The following is an 18,163-nucleotide window of genomic DNA, read 5'->3' on the forward strand; positions in this document are numbered from 1 at the left end:
TAATAGTTAATTATATTTCTGTTTCGAGTTTTCACTTTTGTTAATTTTTCTGTTTCTTCATTTTTTCCATCTAGAAATTAATTTTAAGGTGTCTGATATGTGAAATGATTAATGGTCACTAACTTCGAAAACAGTTTTGTAAAAAATTACAAATCAAAGACTCAATCTCATAATTTGAATAAGTGTTCAATCATTTTCAAATTAAACTGGAATCAAATTTTTAAGTTTACAATATATCTTATATCTTTTACATTAAATAAAACGGAACACATTACTTTCAAAAATATTTTTAAAGTGATGTAACGATAGGTTAATCTTCTTAACATTACTATTTCTCTTTCAAATGGCTTTAGTATTCAGCGAAATTAAGACGACAATAGTACACTTTGATTTTCGAAATTTTTCAGCAGTTGAAACTGATTTATGTACCTCATTAAACTGTTTGCGTGAAATTATTTCATGCTTGATCTGAATAGTATTATTTTAATCTCTATTTATGTACAATTTTTTCAATAAGTTCTATATTCAGCACAAAAAATCATATTCTAATTAACGAAAACAATCCAGAATTAAAAACTATGTTTTGCAATTCCGTTGACATCTAATTACCCAAAATAAAATCGAATTATAAACGATAATTTAACATTATATTAATGTATAATTCAACGAACTAGAGAATAATTTGATTTAAAAGCGTTAAAATTAGAAATGTCTACCTTAATTCATAATGCATCACTCTAACATCCCTTCAGATTAATTTAAACTTCTCAAAATCTAAAAGCCCAAGATGACATTTCAACATATTTTTAAACAATAAGTTTTTTGTACAAATCAACACTTTTTATTCTTATGGTAGATAAATTATTTCATTCCGTAAAATAATCGGAAGTTTTTTAGTTGATTGATTCAATTATATTAATGGGGTATTATTGTATCTGCTCTCGCAAACACACTTGAACTCTGAATATGACACCACCCACCATACTAAAACGTTCACTTACATTTAATGTACCCCATGCGGCCCATTACCTGGTGGAGGAAAACAGGGTCTAAAATATCAGTCTCCGAGCATTTTGCGTAATGAGCAAAAGGATTTCTGACTACTGTTCAACTTGATATGCAAGGACTATCCAACCACTTTAATATCGTATAATTTGAGCCAGTGGATTTATCTAGGTATCAGGGAGACTGCTGTTCTACTCGCTTGGAAGTAACTAATTACAGATTTTGAAGTTTATTTTTACTGGTAGTTGGCATACAGAAATGTTCAGATGGAAACGAATTTCGAAATGAGTGTCTTTCATTTGGAGAAGCACTTTGCTTGATTATTAGAAATAATATCCTCGTATAAGTGCATGGTATGATATGGTATATTATTACAGAAGATAAGTGAAACATACAAGTTTTTCTAATTTTTTTTAGTACCGGTCAAAGTAATTAAAATATTTTCTGTTGTTTAGTAGTTGTTAGCTGAATTTTGTTGCAGCAATTGTTAAAGCGTATTATTTTGCAATTACCTGTGACTTTCAAATAAATTGCTGTCTTTTCCATATTGCAGTATCGATGTTTTTGAAAATACTAACTGTTTATGTTCATTTTATGATTTCAATAATTAGTTTTTAAAATAATGGAAATTTAAAACTTCTGTTTTCATAAAAAAAAAATTATTTGAATGATTTTTTTTTTGTCTTTGTATTAATTGGTTTAAATTTTATATCTTTTTAGGAAAGATATTTTAGAAAAACAAATTAGCTTCTCATGAAGGCTAAATAAGCTAAATTATTTAATAAATTGATGCGAGCCTATTTTTTAAATCCAATTCATACTTATGCGAATTTAAATGTCAAATTACCCGTTGCATACAAATTTGAGAAATATTTTGTTTGTTGCAGATTAATAATACTTAACCCGATAACTTACTACAAATCATCAAATTCCGTCATTTACTATAAATTACTTATTAATTGTCGTATCATTTTACTTGCGATTACTTATTACTCATTTTCTTACCATGTTGATCAAAAGAAAAAGAATCAAATTTATACTTTTCAGAAAAATGGTAGTTCAAGCTCGAACAAGATAATCGGATCGGTTGTATGCATGACTGTTGTTTCTGGTTTCATCCATGAGTTATTATCCTGAAATAGAAATTGGGAGAGGGATCAAATTATTTTCCTTTGCATACGTAATGAGGAAACATTTTTCTTTATATAAATTGATAAGACATAACTCGATAGCGTATTTCGTATTATTTAATATTTATAACATTATGAATTGATATATGATTACTCATTGCTCATTTTCCAGTCATGGGGAAAAAGAAACATTTACTCAGACTTTCCAGGTAAGCAGTATTACGAATACAATCAAGGAAATAGACTCGGCTGCTAACATGACTGTTGTTTCTGGTTTCGCCCATGACTTATATTGGTAAAAACCGATAGGAAAGAGATGTGTGTGGGGGGGGGAGGTGGACAATTCTCTCTGTGCAGTGAAAAACTGCTGATATCTAAATAGAAGGAAAGTTCAGTAGATACTTAACTGTTGCGTATTTCCCTATAATTCAAGTCTAAATTTTAAAATGTCTTTAATTTATACTATTGATTTCCTTCACTCTGTTTGCTGCTGTTGGTTGTTCTACGTGAACATAAATGTTTCTACTTCTGTACTTTCATAGTTCAAAAAATTTCATTTTAATATTTTTTTTTGAATGTTAGAAAGGTAAATTGCCGAAAATGAGATAAATTCCTAATATGAGATATTCCTGTATCTTTCCATATGGAATCGCTGCTTACTATTATTAGCTCCAAATTCTTTTTGATCAAAGTACACGTAATCTAACCGATATAATGCTCATTAATTATTCATAATAATCTATTTTACCTTATCTATTTAGAGCTGATATCTCTTCATAACTTCAAAAGCCGTAAAAACATTAATAAAAACTTTATCCACATAATACGGTTTTAATAATCAAATTAAGTATTATTATTTTGAAGCTGTAATATGTAGCCTTGAAAAGAAGATTGGCGTAAATTCCCCACCATATTTTCGACGGAACAAAATAAAAATTATATGTGTCAGTTTCTTATCTCTAACCATAACAGAGTCTTGATTTGTTAATTTATTATTAATTAATGAAATTAATTTACGACTCAAATTAATTTTTTTCTAATAAGCTAAATGTTCTAATTTTAAATCAGATCCAATTTGAAAATATTTTAATATATAATTACAAGAAAAAATTTCGGTTTAAGAGATTATGCTATAGTTTCTTAAACCTTTTTTCACGATAATCCCTGAAAGAGATAGTCGTACTCTCGAAATTGAAAAAATTAACATTAATGAATGTCAAATAAAAAGATATTAAATTTGAAATAACTATTGCATGAGTTTTAATGATAAACTATAGGTCAAATTATTTGATTAAATATTTTAAAAGAATCTAAATGAAGAAGGCGATAAAAAAGTTCTCATGACCATATTTTGGTATCACGAGCCACAATTAATGATGCATCGCTTGAAATAAATTGTCATATGTAAAAAATAGATATACATTAATGACAAATTTTAGAATTCTATCAGCGATTCGATTTTACTTTTTGTTTTAAAAATTAGTCGAGGGAATTTTATTAACAATTTTAGCTTACAAATTATGTAGAATCTGAATTAAAAGAAGAAAAAAAAGAGGGGGGGGGAACGAAACAGAAGTTTTTGCGACCACACTTGAGGTCAAGCCACGCAGTTTAAAAGGCACTCTCACAATTTTACATACACATATATATATATATATTCTCCCAAATTTACATACATTTGAGGCAGATGTTAAAATCTGTTTTACTTCCTGCTACAAGAGTTTATTTCACTGCAAGGCAGATGTAATTGAAAAGACACGCTTAGAAGATGGATTAGTTTCCACTTTTAGAGAGAACCGTAGCGCGTCTTCACAACCGTTGAGTGACTTTTATCAATCATTGTTGGCAATGCTAGACAGAGCACAGCCATCATCAACATTTTGGTATTAAATCATTTTACACAGATGGAATGAACGACACGCTCTGAAGCTAAAACATTAGAAAAAAATATTTTCGTCGCGCACTTTTTGTAACTAAAAATGACTGTTTAGCACCTCTTTTAGAGAAATATTTTTAGAAAATCTGCCTAAAAAGCATTTCGTTTAATCACTTTTAATGCATAGTAAGACAGTTTAAACATAAGAAAATTATTAATTGTTTAAATAAAGGGTATAATCTCTTTTAAAAATTAAATTAAAAAAATTACTTGTCTACAAACACACTAATTTGTAATTCTTAAGAATGGTTTTTGTAAGCATTTAAATAATATCACTATCATCGTGCATAATTATTAATAACTATATTGCTATTAATTACATAAAATATTAATAAAATTTTAAATTTCTTGATATTTCCAATTTCTAAATAACTGAACAAATGACAATAAGTGCAATTCTTTAACTGCAATAGTTCTTCTGAGGTAATGGTATATGCGTATTTCTGATTTCTTGATTTTATTTTCACATAAAACAAAATAGAATTCTCGTCAAATAGATCATTTCCTTACAGCAAGTAGGAATTAATATAATTATTTTTACTGTAATAGTCATTTCTGTTTCTCCCCCCCCCTCTATCCCTGGATTAGGTTAAAATCGTCAAATTTTAATTTTTCTTTAGAAAAAAATTGTTAGTTTCGAGTATTGGGTCTTTAATTTTAGATTCCAATTAAATCGTTGTGATTTTTTTTATCCTTTTTTTATCTTATGATTTTAAGCAAAGCATTATCGAATCTGAAAACTATAAAGATTTTTTTAAATATTGAAATGTATAGGAATGAATCGGGAACAAGATAAAACCTCATGCTAAAGAGCGACATATTATAGATGTCTTATAATTTTATGCATGACTACTGTGATTTCTTACATTCAAATCGTTCATTTATATTTAACAACATACAATAATTTTTTACCGGCTACCTTTCAGGTCTTTCACCCTTCTGAGTAGGCCGACCATCACGTGATACTTATTATTACATATAATAATAATAGAGATCTTTTTCTTTAAAAAACTCTGAAATAGAACGGAAAAACAGGAATTAGTCATAATTTCATTGTGTAATGGCATTTTTCCAATAAATTCCATTTTGTGTGTGTTTTATTTCCAAATCACTTTATGATATACATAAATAGAGTAAATTTATGACGCAAATTGAGTTTTGAAAGTTTATTTAAGTATTTCGGTTAAAAAAAAAATCTTATTGTTATTGGGCATTTTGAAAAATTTATTATTTTCCTTAAAATATTCAATTCATTATATATTGTATATAAGACATAATTTGTATTTATCTCTTTTGTTGTCATTTATGTATAAAAATACTTATTTAAAGAGGTTTATTTTTCATAAATCTTAAAATAAATTTGATTCGACAGATTTTTGACATAAAGTAATACTATAAAACAAAATCTGAAGTTAATACGAAATATTTGAAAAATTATAAAATTTATCATTTGACAGAAAATTTTGCACCCTCATCAACGTTTAATGAAAAAAAAAAAATTCTGGAAGGGAAACTCTCTAGCATTGTTTCTAAAACGACAGTTCTTTGTAATTAAAAACCATATGTTCAATTACAGGAGGCATTTGATTTTGTTATCTTTCGTTCGAAAAGCAAGATCACTTTTCCAAATCTAACACGATTCTGGGAAATATAAAAAGACTTGTGATAAGTGATTATAATAATAATGGGTATTTATTCATTTTTTTTTTAAAATTAGGATTGCTTCCATTTTGTTCTAAATGCGAAAGAAACCTAGAAGAAGTAATTTTTGCGATCGTGATAAACATACACTTATTGAAATCAAAATACTGCAAGAAACATCAACTAGAAATACCATTATATTTAATAAAAAAAATAAGTACTTTATGCAAGGCTTTGATCATTCAGATTTGATAAAATGCTTTTACGCTCTCATCCGAAAAACTAGAAATATTTCTAACACCTGTTGAATCTGAATGAAGGAAATCTTGGTTTTGTAATGTTTAGAATTTTTTTTTTCTTTCTAATTCTGTCATAAAGATTTGCAATTGTTTTAGTTATGGTGCTATAAAGGGTGCAATATTTTTCAACAGTATTACAGTTTATATATAGTTTGCATGAGATGATATTAAAATAGTTAGAAAACGTGTTTCATATGTAATATGAAAGATGGTAATTCAATAGAATATGATTTTATGATTTCTATTATTTACAACGAATTGAGAATTAGGGTTTCTATAAAGCATATTAAATGCAATTTTTATAAGAAAGCTATAGATCTTGAACATAATGTTGGTCTGTGAAAAATAATTTATATATTATGCAGTCAAAAATTATAAACTCTTTTTTCTTTAAAAAGTCCAATGAAAGCCAGAAACTATAAAAATAACAGTTGATTTTGCTTAATTAATCAATTCGAATGCATTCGGAATTCGATGTATTTTGCAGTTTGAATTTTAAAACTGACTTTTCCAGTTTTATGCGATAGCATTACATTCAACGATCTATATTTAGTAGTACACAGCGCTTTTGACGCTAAAATGTTCTTGAAGATACAGCTTTATGCTTTCAAGGGGGAAAAGTGTGTTATAAATCTTGTTAGAATTACGTTACAAATAATGTTATCGTATATTAGAATTGAACGATTTTCGACTTAAAGTCTGGAATTCGGTTAATGTCATATTAGAAAGTTAATTAGATTTGTAAAAGTAATATATATTGAATTTAACTATTTTCGAGTTGAAGTTTGGAATTCATTTATATTTCAGTACGCTACAGATAATATTACCTAAATTACGATATGGAAAGTCATTACGTATAAGAGATAATATTAAAAATAATATACTAAATCGGCATTTTATATAGAATTATTTACATTTTTAATTAGAAATAGATATTTATAATTTTTTATTAATTGAAAATTGGTTTGGGGGGCATTTTCTTTTATTATTTTAACTAGTCTAAATTCATCACCAAAAACACCTTTTTTCCAGAAAACGATACTATTTAAATCTAGTTTTTAACGAACCCATAAAATATATATAGATATTTTAAATACGACATAATTAAGATTAAAATGTCAATCTTGTTCTTTAATGATATGTATCAAGTGCCCTTTCTATATTTGTTTTCTACAATTTTAATCATCTATGAATTGTGAAAGTGTGCGAAAATTTATACAAATAAGAGTTCTATAGACTTAAAATATAATACTGCCTCTATTGGTACAGAATTAAATTTTTATGGATAAAAAATTTGTTATAATTTTACTATAATTTACCAACTTTTATTGAAGCATATTTTATTATAAAATGTTATTAGAGCGTTGAGCGCTAAACATGTTTGAAAAAGAAAACAATTTCAGAATATCTAGATATTCTACTGAAAATCCCAAAATGAACCAATTTAAATCCTTTGTAAGTGCATAACTTCCAGAAATAGAAGCAGGTGTTCTAACAGTCTATTTTTCTTTTTATATTGCCATTGTTGCTTTCTTTTCCCCGCTTACAAAGCAGCATTAAAAATATCGTCTGCTTTACAAAAAAAAAAAAAAAATTATTAAGTTAATGAAACATTCTGTGATCATTTGAATATTGAAACACTCTCTCTCTGCGATATTTTGATTAATTATTTTTGTTGGTTCCTGAATAATGTTTTCATCATTTTTACAGCTTATTAAGGGAAATTATAAATGAAATATCTTTTACATTAATGCTACATAATACCTATTAAATAGTGACAGATATACAAATACATGAGCAGATAATAAAGTCGAATAAAAATAAAAAACAAACAGTATGTGTGCAGACATTTTCTAAAAATGTGTATGCTAATTAACAGAAACTATCAAAATGAATTCAAATTAGTTTTGAAAAACCGAAAAATAACGATTACAATATTTTTTCTAATTCTGCCAAATTTTTTCTCTGTCCGATATTCATGATCATCAACCTTTTGCATAATTGTTTCAATTTATGATATTGTTTTCATAAAGTTTTATTGTTTAAATAATGGTTTTATCTAAATAAAATTAATTGAAACTCTTCCTTTTCTTTCAGTTTGTTTAAAAAAGACTTCTAACTTACTTCTAAAGAAGCAGAAATTATTGAATCAATTCTGAGTAGACGATTATTCTACAAAAGGAGGATAATCATTTTGTCTAAGTCGGATATTCAAATTTTATTTTATTACTAAGGATAAAAGAGAATTTGGACGAATCATTTTATAAAAACGCGTGTAAATTTGTCAAGAAAAGACGGTGGAAAAAGATTTTTATCCTTTGTTCTGGCCTCATGAACTAGCATAAAATAACCCGTCAAAGAAAAAAGAACGGGTATTGTTTGCATGAGAAAATTCTAAATAATAATTTCTTTTTTAAGTATATTCACTTGTCTCGTTTCTAAGAGTAGAACTAAAATTTCAAGTTTTACTCAGGTTTGTTTTACTGTGCCGGTTAAAGCTCTGCAATTATATTTATGCATCCATTTTTCACTGTTAGTTCCAGTCTCAAATGAAAAAGTCTTCAACAACGGTTTCTTGTTTTCACGATGAGATGAGGAAAAAAAAAAACTGGTGACAAATTCGTAGAATATCTATCACGATTCGAGCAAAACAATGACTTGTTTTTCTGCCAAGAAATGACAGTAAGCGTGAATAAATAGGTCGGTAGCTTTACATCCTCTTCAAAAAAACAGCAATCTCAGATTTGATATATTATTTAAATCAGTACAATAATTATAGAGTACACGAAACGAACATTTCTCTTCCGCTCATGAATGGCATATCTATTTTTCATTCTTGATTTTATTAAGACACGCATGAGTCTATGTATAACTCATTTAACAGCTTTCTGTCTTTTCTTAATTTCTTATTTATTGAACTTGAACTACTCTTTGTACACCGTAAATGTATAAAATGAGGTTTATAGAAATCAGTGCAGACGACAATTCAACCTGTGTAAAAAAATAATTTTTCCATTGAATTGAAATTAAAGCATTAATGGATTGAATAAAAAAATTAAACAATAAACATTACAACTCAATGTATTCTCAATACATATATAATCCGTGTATTTTACTTTCAAAAGTATGGACAATTGATTCGCACAAAGGTAAATTAATACAAATTCAATTGTTCATTTGATATAAAATAAGTTTTTCTTATTCTGTTATCACATCAACATTATTATCTTCTTATAATCTTACTCTATTCAAGCCATTTTTAAATTTCAACCTTGAAGATTATTTATAAATAATTTCCAGACAATCACAAAAAAGGAAAAAGGGAAGAACATATCTGGTTATCAAAATCATATTAAAAACCTAAATGTTTATACTGAAATAAAATGAATTCTAAAAAAATTTTCATCGACATTTTTGTCAGAGAACTGGGGATATAAAAAGCATCATGAAAAAGCGAATAAACGATTTTGAGCTTTTGAATTTTGTTGGATTAATAGTAATAAGTGATGCTCGCAAGGAAAACTGTTATGATTCGTAAAGTTTTCTGAAACTCTTCTTTATAGCATTTTTTGTGTGACAAATGAGGTAAAAAAATAAGCCAAATAAAACAGACCCAACCAATCTTGATTCAATAATGGAAAAGCGATAGTGTGACTAACTGACTATAAAAGTCTCCTTTATTTTCAAAGTTACCAGAAAAGGCTTTTTAAAAAATAGGCACTTAAAAGTGGCGCCCACTCTCAAATCGAGTAAAAACAATGACATTACCGATGTTACCGCAGGAAAACAGAATTTCTGTGCCGAAATGGCACTTTATCGCTTCATTTACGGGTTTGCGGAAGGGGAGATCTGGGGACTATCCACCAACTACAACCGCGGAGAATTCTTTCACACTTTTCGATTTGCGTAAATTGGTCGTAACGTTTCAATTTAATTTTTAAAATTTAAGATTCAACTTTTCCTTATGAAATCTTGTCACAAAAATTTTATAATTCAATTACGTAGCCTGAATATTTAATTCACTAAAACATTAAGAAAATTGGAAAACTATGAAAGACAACCACTTGTTGCAAATCAGTTTTTATTAAAAATCTGATTTAATTTGTGGATTAAAAGAGATTTGTCTAGTAACAATCGATAATTGCTACTAAAAAGCAAATCAATAACTTGTTTAAAATATCGATTCAATTTTAAATAATTTGTAACAGAAATAGAGCTACAGATTTTCTTGGTGAATTTTTTAAATGTAAGAACAAAAATTCCAATTTTTACTCAGGAAAATTATATGCCATTTCGTTTCATAGATTTGAATAAAGTAATGCAATGTCTTTATAAATATCGCACTATGTTCTTGGTAAGGTTTCTTTCCAAGGGAAAGAAAATCTGTTATTATCTCACTTCTGCCGATAGCAATTGTCGAAGCAGAACAATTTTGTAATACATTCACGAATTGTTCATCAGGTGCAAACTTTTACAAATAGCTCTTTAATCTTTTAGTTGTAGATGGCTGCTCCTCGGCCACTGAACTCAACACTGAAATTTCACTTCAAATTTCGGTTTTATTGAAACCATGGAAGATGAGCTGATCATCTGTTGCATAGTTTCAAAATTCAACAGTTAAAATTTTTTAAAAGTATCTCTTTAATCTGTGGATGATTGCCCCATCTGTCATTGACTTACTTAATACTGAAATTTTGCTTAGAATTGCATTAAAACCGAGAACGACAAGTTGATCAAAATTTCACAAGCTGTTGCATAGTATTAATGCACAATAGTTACAAAATTTTAAAGGTTTTTTTTTTTTTTTTTTTTTTTTTTTTTGCTGTTCTTCCTGCTATATGTGGCCATCTGATAAACTCAACAATGAAATTTTGTTTTCAGTGAAGACATGCAAGATAAGCAGATAAATAAAGCTATTGCAGTATTTCTTTTAAAGTTTGAATCAAATGAATTAATAATATATTTTTTCTTAAATCATATTTGGCATTGCCATTAAACTTGATATTATGAAATTCAAAGTGAAGAAAATCTTAAATGTTTTTTTACCAAATTTTACTTTTGTAAAAAATATTTTTTCAATTACATTTCATGTATTTGAATCAAGTCTTTATATTTACAACACAAGTAATGTTTTCATTGAGAAGTATGGTTTATATCCTGCTGTATGAATATTAATTATATTTCATATCATCTCGATGTAGCTTTAGCTGATAAACTTCCATATTTATTGATTGTTAATGATAATATAATTTTTAAAAAGCATTAAATGTCATTTGTATCCAGAGTAATGCAAAACGAAGACAGTTTTGGATATGCAGAATTCAATGTGTTAAGAAACTAAAGCAAATATAAAACTCGTATCATATTATTTGAGGGCCTTCATCATGATGCTGAAAGGTCTCTCTCTAATCTTCGATCTCTTATTTTAATAGTTCTATGTTATTCTTTATATTAAAATTAGATAAATTACATACTTTACTTGTGATATTAGAATTAAATAACTTTCAATTTAGCATCAAAAGTATTTAGAATTTTAAGCAAAAATAATATAACTATTTTAGAACATAAATATTCAATTTGTTTTAAATTTTTGAAATTCAGTTAAATAAAATTAAATTGATTTTTTCTTTGTGGTTGTATATTGTTTTCTTGTGTTTCAATTTTTTTGGCACGTTAAATATTTTCCGCGCAACTAAAATGCGTGTTTATTCCTGCTTGTAAAATCGCAGATTTAGAGAAGTTATTATGAGCAAAGTTTAATTTAAATAACTTACTGTGAGGAGAACTGTTATATAAAAATAAACGAATCAGTTTTTAAGAGACAGTACTATGTGTCATGGTGAAATTGAGAAACCTTGATTCGTCATTTAAAATTGCTGACATTATTTTTAACTTGTGGATACAAATGTTAATTGAAGAGTGGGGACTATTTAAATTTCTTTTTAATATATGCGATTTATGATAAAAATTACGTTGTAAAATAGAAAGCAAATTATCCCTGAAGAAATAACTATGCAGAAACGCATGGAAACTATCTTTAAATGGCTATTTATCAATTCATTTAATAAGAAACAAAATAATAATGTTTCTATAGATTACGAATTGAATCCTAAATTTTAAAAGCAACTTGAGAGATTTTTTTTTACAACTGACTTGGAGGCTTTTTTTTGGTGCGCGCGCGCGTGTGTGTGTGTGTGTGTGTGTGTGTGTGTGTGTGTGTGTGTGTGTGTGTGTGTGTGTGTGTGTGTGTGTGTGTGTGTGTGTGTGCGTGTGCGCGCGCGTGCGTGCATGCATGCAATCAGATTACATGTTGTTGTTGATATCACGCGAACTCATGGAAACTACAAAAGCCTTTTTTTCCCCCACCAATTCAATTATGACAGCATCAACAAGAATGTGCTTGAGATAAATCATAAAATAAGGCATTACTAATGCTTTATTTGCAAAAAAATAAAGTGCTTCATGGAAAAATTTTTCTGTAAAAAGATATATTTAATATTATTCTTGGATTCTTCAAATAACTTCCAATAAAAATTATGTAAAAATAATTGCATAGCAAATAACATAAGACAATAAAAAGCAAAATAATTCTTATGAAACTTAAAGAAATTTTCTTTCTTTTTTTTCTGATCATTCTTCTGTTCAGTTACTGGGATATCTAAAGAGTTATTAATTCTAATGAATGATGTGGAGATTATTAATGGCTTGATTCATTACAATTAATATTTTTTAATAAAAATTAGTCAATAATTAATCACAATAAAATTAATCATTCAGGATCTCTACCAAAAATTGAATACAGAACAGATAATTGTTATAAATAAGTTGATTAATTATTTTTATCTTGAAGGACATGAGATAATTAATTCTTAGAAATCATTATTTTTCTATATAAATGATTTCAGTGATGTTACAAAAACGAGAGCTATGCCATAGATTACTGAGTTGTTTTATGAACTAATAACTATTGCAGTATTATTAGATCTATTATTAACTAATAAAGATATTAGATGCTCGACTATTGTACCTGTTTTCCGAGAAATTATCTATTAATATAAATCAAGATTTTTTAAAACATCATCATTGTTTATTCTCATTTGTTTTTGTGAAAACTACTTTTGTAAAATTCATGCTCCATTTAGCTGTCTTTATTCGTTAAGACATATAGAACTTATACACACAACAATGGTAAGCTGAATAGGGAAAAAATTTTATGTAACATACTAAACGCAATATTTCCATTGCTCAATATAATCTGCAGTCTGTTAATTCAAGTAGTTTGAAACCTTATATTTTTAAGAAAATATTCTGTGAAACCATTTAATTATTCATTAAATATTTGCATATTCTTAAATATATTGGAAATTTTAAGCGAAAATCCTTCAAACATTTCTTTAACACTAGCGTCAGAATAATTTTCTTTACCATTCTGCTTAACGGAATGATACCTGTTATATCATGCATTCCTCGTCTTGACATTTTTCTTTCTTTCTTTGTCTTAGGCTATTGGGAATGCCAGCCGCTTATCAAACGAGTCTAGAATTGAAACCAACGACCTACCAGACGTACTGTCGCAAATTGAATTACTTGGTGGAACGTCAGCGTGAGCTGTGTGGGATGAATCCCAACATTCTGCAAACTGTGGGCCGAGGAGCGAAGATGGGTATCGACGAATGCCAGCACCAGTTTCGGATGAGTCGTTGGAATTGTACAACTTTCAGCAACTCGAGTACTGTCTTTGGAGGCGTCATGGACGTTCGTGAGTAATTAAAAAGTATCGATTAGCACTTTACAAATTTAGTAATTTTTACGACTTGCCCGATAAAAGCGTCGACTTAATTTTATACGTGGTGTAAAAGTTTTACGGCAGCCCGCTCTACAGTTTATGCCCCAGCGAGTGAAGTTTTTATCGCGTCGCTTGAAGTCGTAAAAGATGGAGGGAATGGCCATAAAGGCTGAGCGGAACGCTACACAAACAAAACGTTGTGACAATGGCAGATTATTTACAGCCCTCTGACGTGGCTGGTAAAAGCTCTCCGCTATAAAACCCATCGAACAATATCAAATAGGTATGCCGATAACGCCAAATGGCTTCCCTTCCTTCGTAGCCTCCCACAATATTGATCTTAATTGGAGAGTCCCAACCCTCTTACTTTGAGATCTAACGAAATCCGTTTGCCGCAGCTTACGAACGCATAGTTTCTTCTATCATAAAACATCGCCAGCATTGAAATCGCTCAATGTAGAGAGGGGACATATACATTTTGCACCTCTTTGTTGACACTCCTCCCATGACAGTTGTCTAGGAAGGCAGCAAATCTATAATACATTCATTAAAACGATGCAAAATTATGTATACATTTTTAGAATGAGATGGAAAAAAGTGTATCATTTTACACTTAAATATATGATGAATAGAATCATAGAAGCCCAAAGACATAACACTGATTTTCAATAAGAGATTTAAAATTTGTCCTTACCGTCCCCAACTAATGAAGTGAGTATGAGAAAGTAAATGTATTCCATAATGGTGTAAATAAATGTAAAAATTTATCTGCAATGAAAGTAAAATTTCAGTATGTTAAAATTAAAAAATGAAATAAAACATTGTATGAATCTTGAATTTTTACCATGGCTTCAGACAGCCAGGTATAAAAGATTATGCCACTTTTTACATTTTATTCTTAAAAATATAATTTATTTCAGAGTTAGAGTTGCCTAAAACAGTTTTGTCAACGAATAAATGGTAAAAATATTGTAGAAGGTAGATAATATGGGGAGATGGAGAATTTAACTGGCGGAATATTTACGATTTCATTCTGAACAGAAAAGAAATCTTTAAAGAAACAAGAATATAACAGCGATAAAAAGGATACAAGAGAAATTGATAAAAAAGACTTTGTTATTTAAGTTATATTAGATAGATAATTAGAGATTTTGCCATTTAAATCACCCAAAAATTTTATTCAATTATTATTTTATTTGTTCATCTAATGATGAACAAATATACACTTCAACTCGAATATCACTGGAGATTTAATTTATTTCTTTTAACAAGAAAAGTAAAATGATTCCTTTTTTTAAAATAAAGATTTCACTCTTCTCTTATCTGAGAAATAAATTGATGCACATATATAAATTTCGATGCCTTCCATTCCTCTCGAAGCGTAGTACATTTTGAGGGTACCGAACCGTAGTATATTACTCTTTTCTTCTTCCAAGTTCCAAGCACGTTTAAAGTTCCTCTCAAATAGGAGATATCCAACTCAAAGTGGAAAGGATTTTGCCTTTTTTATACCACATAGTTTGAAATACCACACGATTTAAAAATTTGATGCCACATGGTTTAAAAGCTTGATGTCACATGATTCAAAAGCTTGTTAGATAATTTCATGAATGCCACATGCTTTAAATCTAATCGTATGATTTATAAATATCGTGATGCAGAAATAATAAAAAAAAATAAATATAATTATTTCTTCATAAAATTTGGCATCAAATTTCGTCTATTTGAAATCGTCAAATACGTGAGTCAAATCACCTGTAGATAACAATTCAGAGCGTTTCAGCAGGTCAAATGGAGGAAATAGGGGAGATAAGGGTGTATAGTTAAAAACATGAAAGACATTGTTTCTAAGGAAACAGTTACAGAGAAATAAGCTTTTTAATCGATTAAAGATAACGACAAGGCCAGGTAAAAGATAAATAATTTAAGAATCAAAGGGTGATAAGTGGCAGGCTGATTCTTAAACTGTCATCGTGAATTTGCAATTTTTTAAAAATTTTTGATAAGATACACACTGAAAAGATTAAAAGAAAAGGTTTTCACTTCAAGTTCCCAAATTACATTGAAGGAATGGATTCAAGTTTCCTCTTTAAGATAATGATTGAGATTACCTTCTTTTCAGAGTTGGAAATTCGTTCTATTGTTTTGTGTATAGAAACAGTGAGACACCTAATAATATTTTTTTCGACAAATTAAGCTTTGATTCAATAAACAAATTTAATTCTAACTTATTACACTCTATTAAAAACATAAATTATTTGTAATAACTTTAAATATTTTTCAAGTATTTTTTTCTAAGTATATTGATAAGTTAAAATTTTTTTTTTTAACTTTTACAATTTAATTCTGATGAATTTTCAAATTATCTTTACTTTTTCCGTTATTTTATATTTAATCTGTCTTTCCTTTTTTTCTGAATCGAACCATTGGCTCAAAATGCTTTCCATATTTAAATAAAAATTTGCATTAAATTTTTTTTAAAGATTAAATAATCTTCTCATATCTTTGGCTTCTGTATTATCCGCTTATATTTTTACTTCAACGTTTCTCTCTGAAAAGTGATCATTAAAAAAAATTTCTTGCTTGTGAATAACGGCAGTGTGAAAAAGGGAATGAATAAAGTAAAGGATAGAGATTAAAATCCAAATTGTGTGTGTTTATGTAGCCAAAACATTTTGGGAGATTTGGTTGATAAAAATAAGATGTGGAAAAAATTTGGTTGGATGGAGATTGTTAAATAAAAAACAAACATTTCTTGTCTTACTCTTATAAGAATAAACTACTGCAATTTAAGCCTACATATTTTTTACTAAATACAACTGCCTTTAGATAAAAAAAAATGAAAAAAAATATTTGACAATTTTTATTTTATTTTACCGATTGATATCATTAACAGTTGATCTTTTCTTTCAAATATATTGCTTGAAATTCATTCAAATGTTCTTTCAAACGTTTTTTTCTCCCAATTTCACAATGAGATAAATAAAGATCTGAATTCTTGTAAAGTTTCACAGAAGGCAAACATTGAATTCTACTTGTAATTCTGTTTAAAAATCTCGATACTTTGGTAGTCCTGGTGGAATCATGAGCATGTATTCGAACTTTCTACTTTATTCTATTCATTTGATGTAATCAGTAAAAAACTTTACAAACTTTTTTTCCTATTTTTAAGCATTCATTTCTTAATTTCTTGGAAAAATATTTTGACATTTTCGTACTAGAGTTCTTTACGAATGAAATTATATTTATCTTAAGCACTCAAAATTTCTACAGCGTGATTATTAAACTTATTTTTTTTATAAAAATGTTAACATTGTTAAAATAATACGATCGAGTTTCACTTGTTTATTGCAGATTTATTCCAGGAATGATGTTAATGTTTCCCAGTTAATTAATGATGAAATCTAAAGTATTTGAAATTTTTAGTAAAAAATTCTTTATTGAACAATTAGGAATAAAATAAGCTCATCTTAGATTTTTTTGAAATTTCAAAGTACTTTTTATTCATTCATTGTAAAATTAATTCTAAGTTCCTATTTTCCCCCCTTAAATATATAGAGCTGAATTTTGTTGAAAACCGTGAATAATTTTAAAAAATCGAAGAAATTCGAAGGCAAAAATTCCGTAAAAAAGACTTACATTTAGACATAAGTGAATTTTCAAGCCAAAATTCTAAAGCAATTTCTTTGGCTTCATACAACGTTATGTTTTTTTTTTCTTTTCTTTTCTGTTGATATCTTTAAAGGGACTCGTGCGATCTCATCTTCCTTCAATGGGGAGGCCTCGCAAAAGTAATATGCGAAGAAATCCTTTGGATGTGTGCAGGTGCCACGCTTTTGTCATTCGGAATTGAAACAAAGACGCTTTAGAATGGCTCGGTGCCAGGTGATACGGTTCCTTGTTCCCCAAGTAAACTGTTTAGTTTGCGATGAGGCTATAGCTGTCAAGACTCTTTAAAATATGGTTTCTCTTGGAGAGGCCGATGATATTCCATGAAAACGAAATAAACAACCGTAGCCAAAGTTTTTTTGGTGGTCTCGCTGAGATACGAAAATCGTAAAGCTCTCTCCAATTTTAGAGCCCTGTGGCCGGACGCTTATTAATACGTGGCTTCTCTTTTTTCAGTACATCGATTTGCCTCGATAAATCGTGCGTGTTTGTTGACAGGGTTGGGCGTGGCCCCTGCGGGCCTTGCAATTAAGAGGCCCCTCTCGTTTACCGCAAATCGTTTCTAATTACCTGATGGTCTTCCTTGAAGCTAACCCAATGTTGAAACGGTTAGGGCCGAGATGTCTGCTCTATGCAACTAGATGCTCATTAAAACACGAGGTCGCGTTGAAGACACGAAATGTCTGCGCCCTGTCAA

The 18,163-nt window shown here is 28.5% G+C and overlaps 1 protein-coding gene across 3 annotated transcripts in view; it reads left to right on the plus strand.

The window, feature by feature from the left end:
- Positions 1 to 18,163, plus strand: part of LOC129959084 (protein Wnt-2b-A-like) — a 116,354-nt gene that overhangs the window by 39,754 nt on the left and 58,437 nt on the right. For all 3 annotated transcript variants that reach the window (XM_056071890.1, XM_056071892.1, XM_056071891.1), the window contains one exon: positions 13,514 to 13,770. In XM_056071890.1, the coding sequence (XP_055927865.1) occupies positions 13,514 to 13,770 (257 nt within the window). The remainder of the gene's footprint in view (positions 1 to 13,513; positions 13,771 to 18,163) is intronic.

This window comes from Argiope bruennichi, chromosome X1 (assembly GCF_947563725.1).
Source record: "Argiope bruennichi chromosome X1, qqArgBrue1.1, whole genome shotgun sequence".
Classification (NCBI taxonomy): Eukaryota; Metazoa; Arthropoda; class Arachnida; order Araneae; family Araneidae; genus Argiope; species Argiope bruennichi.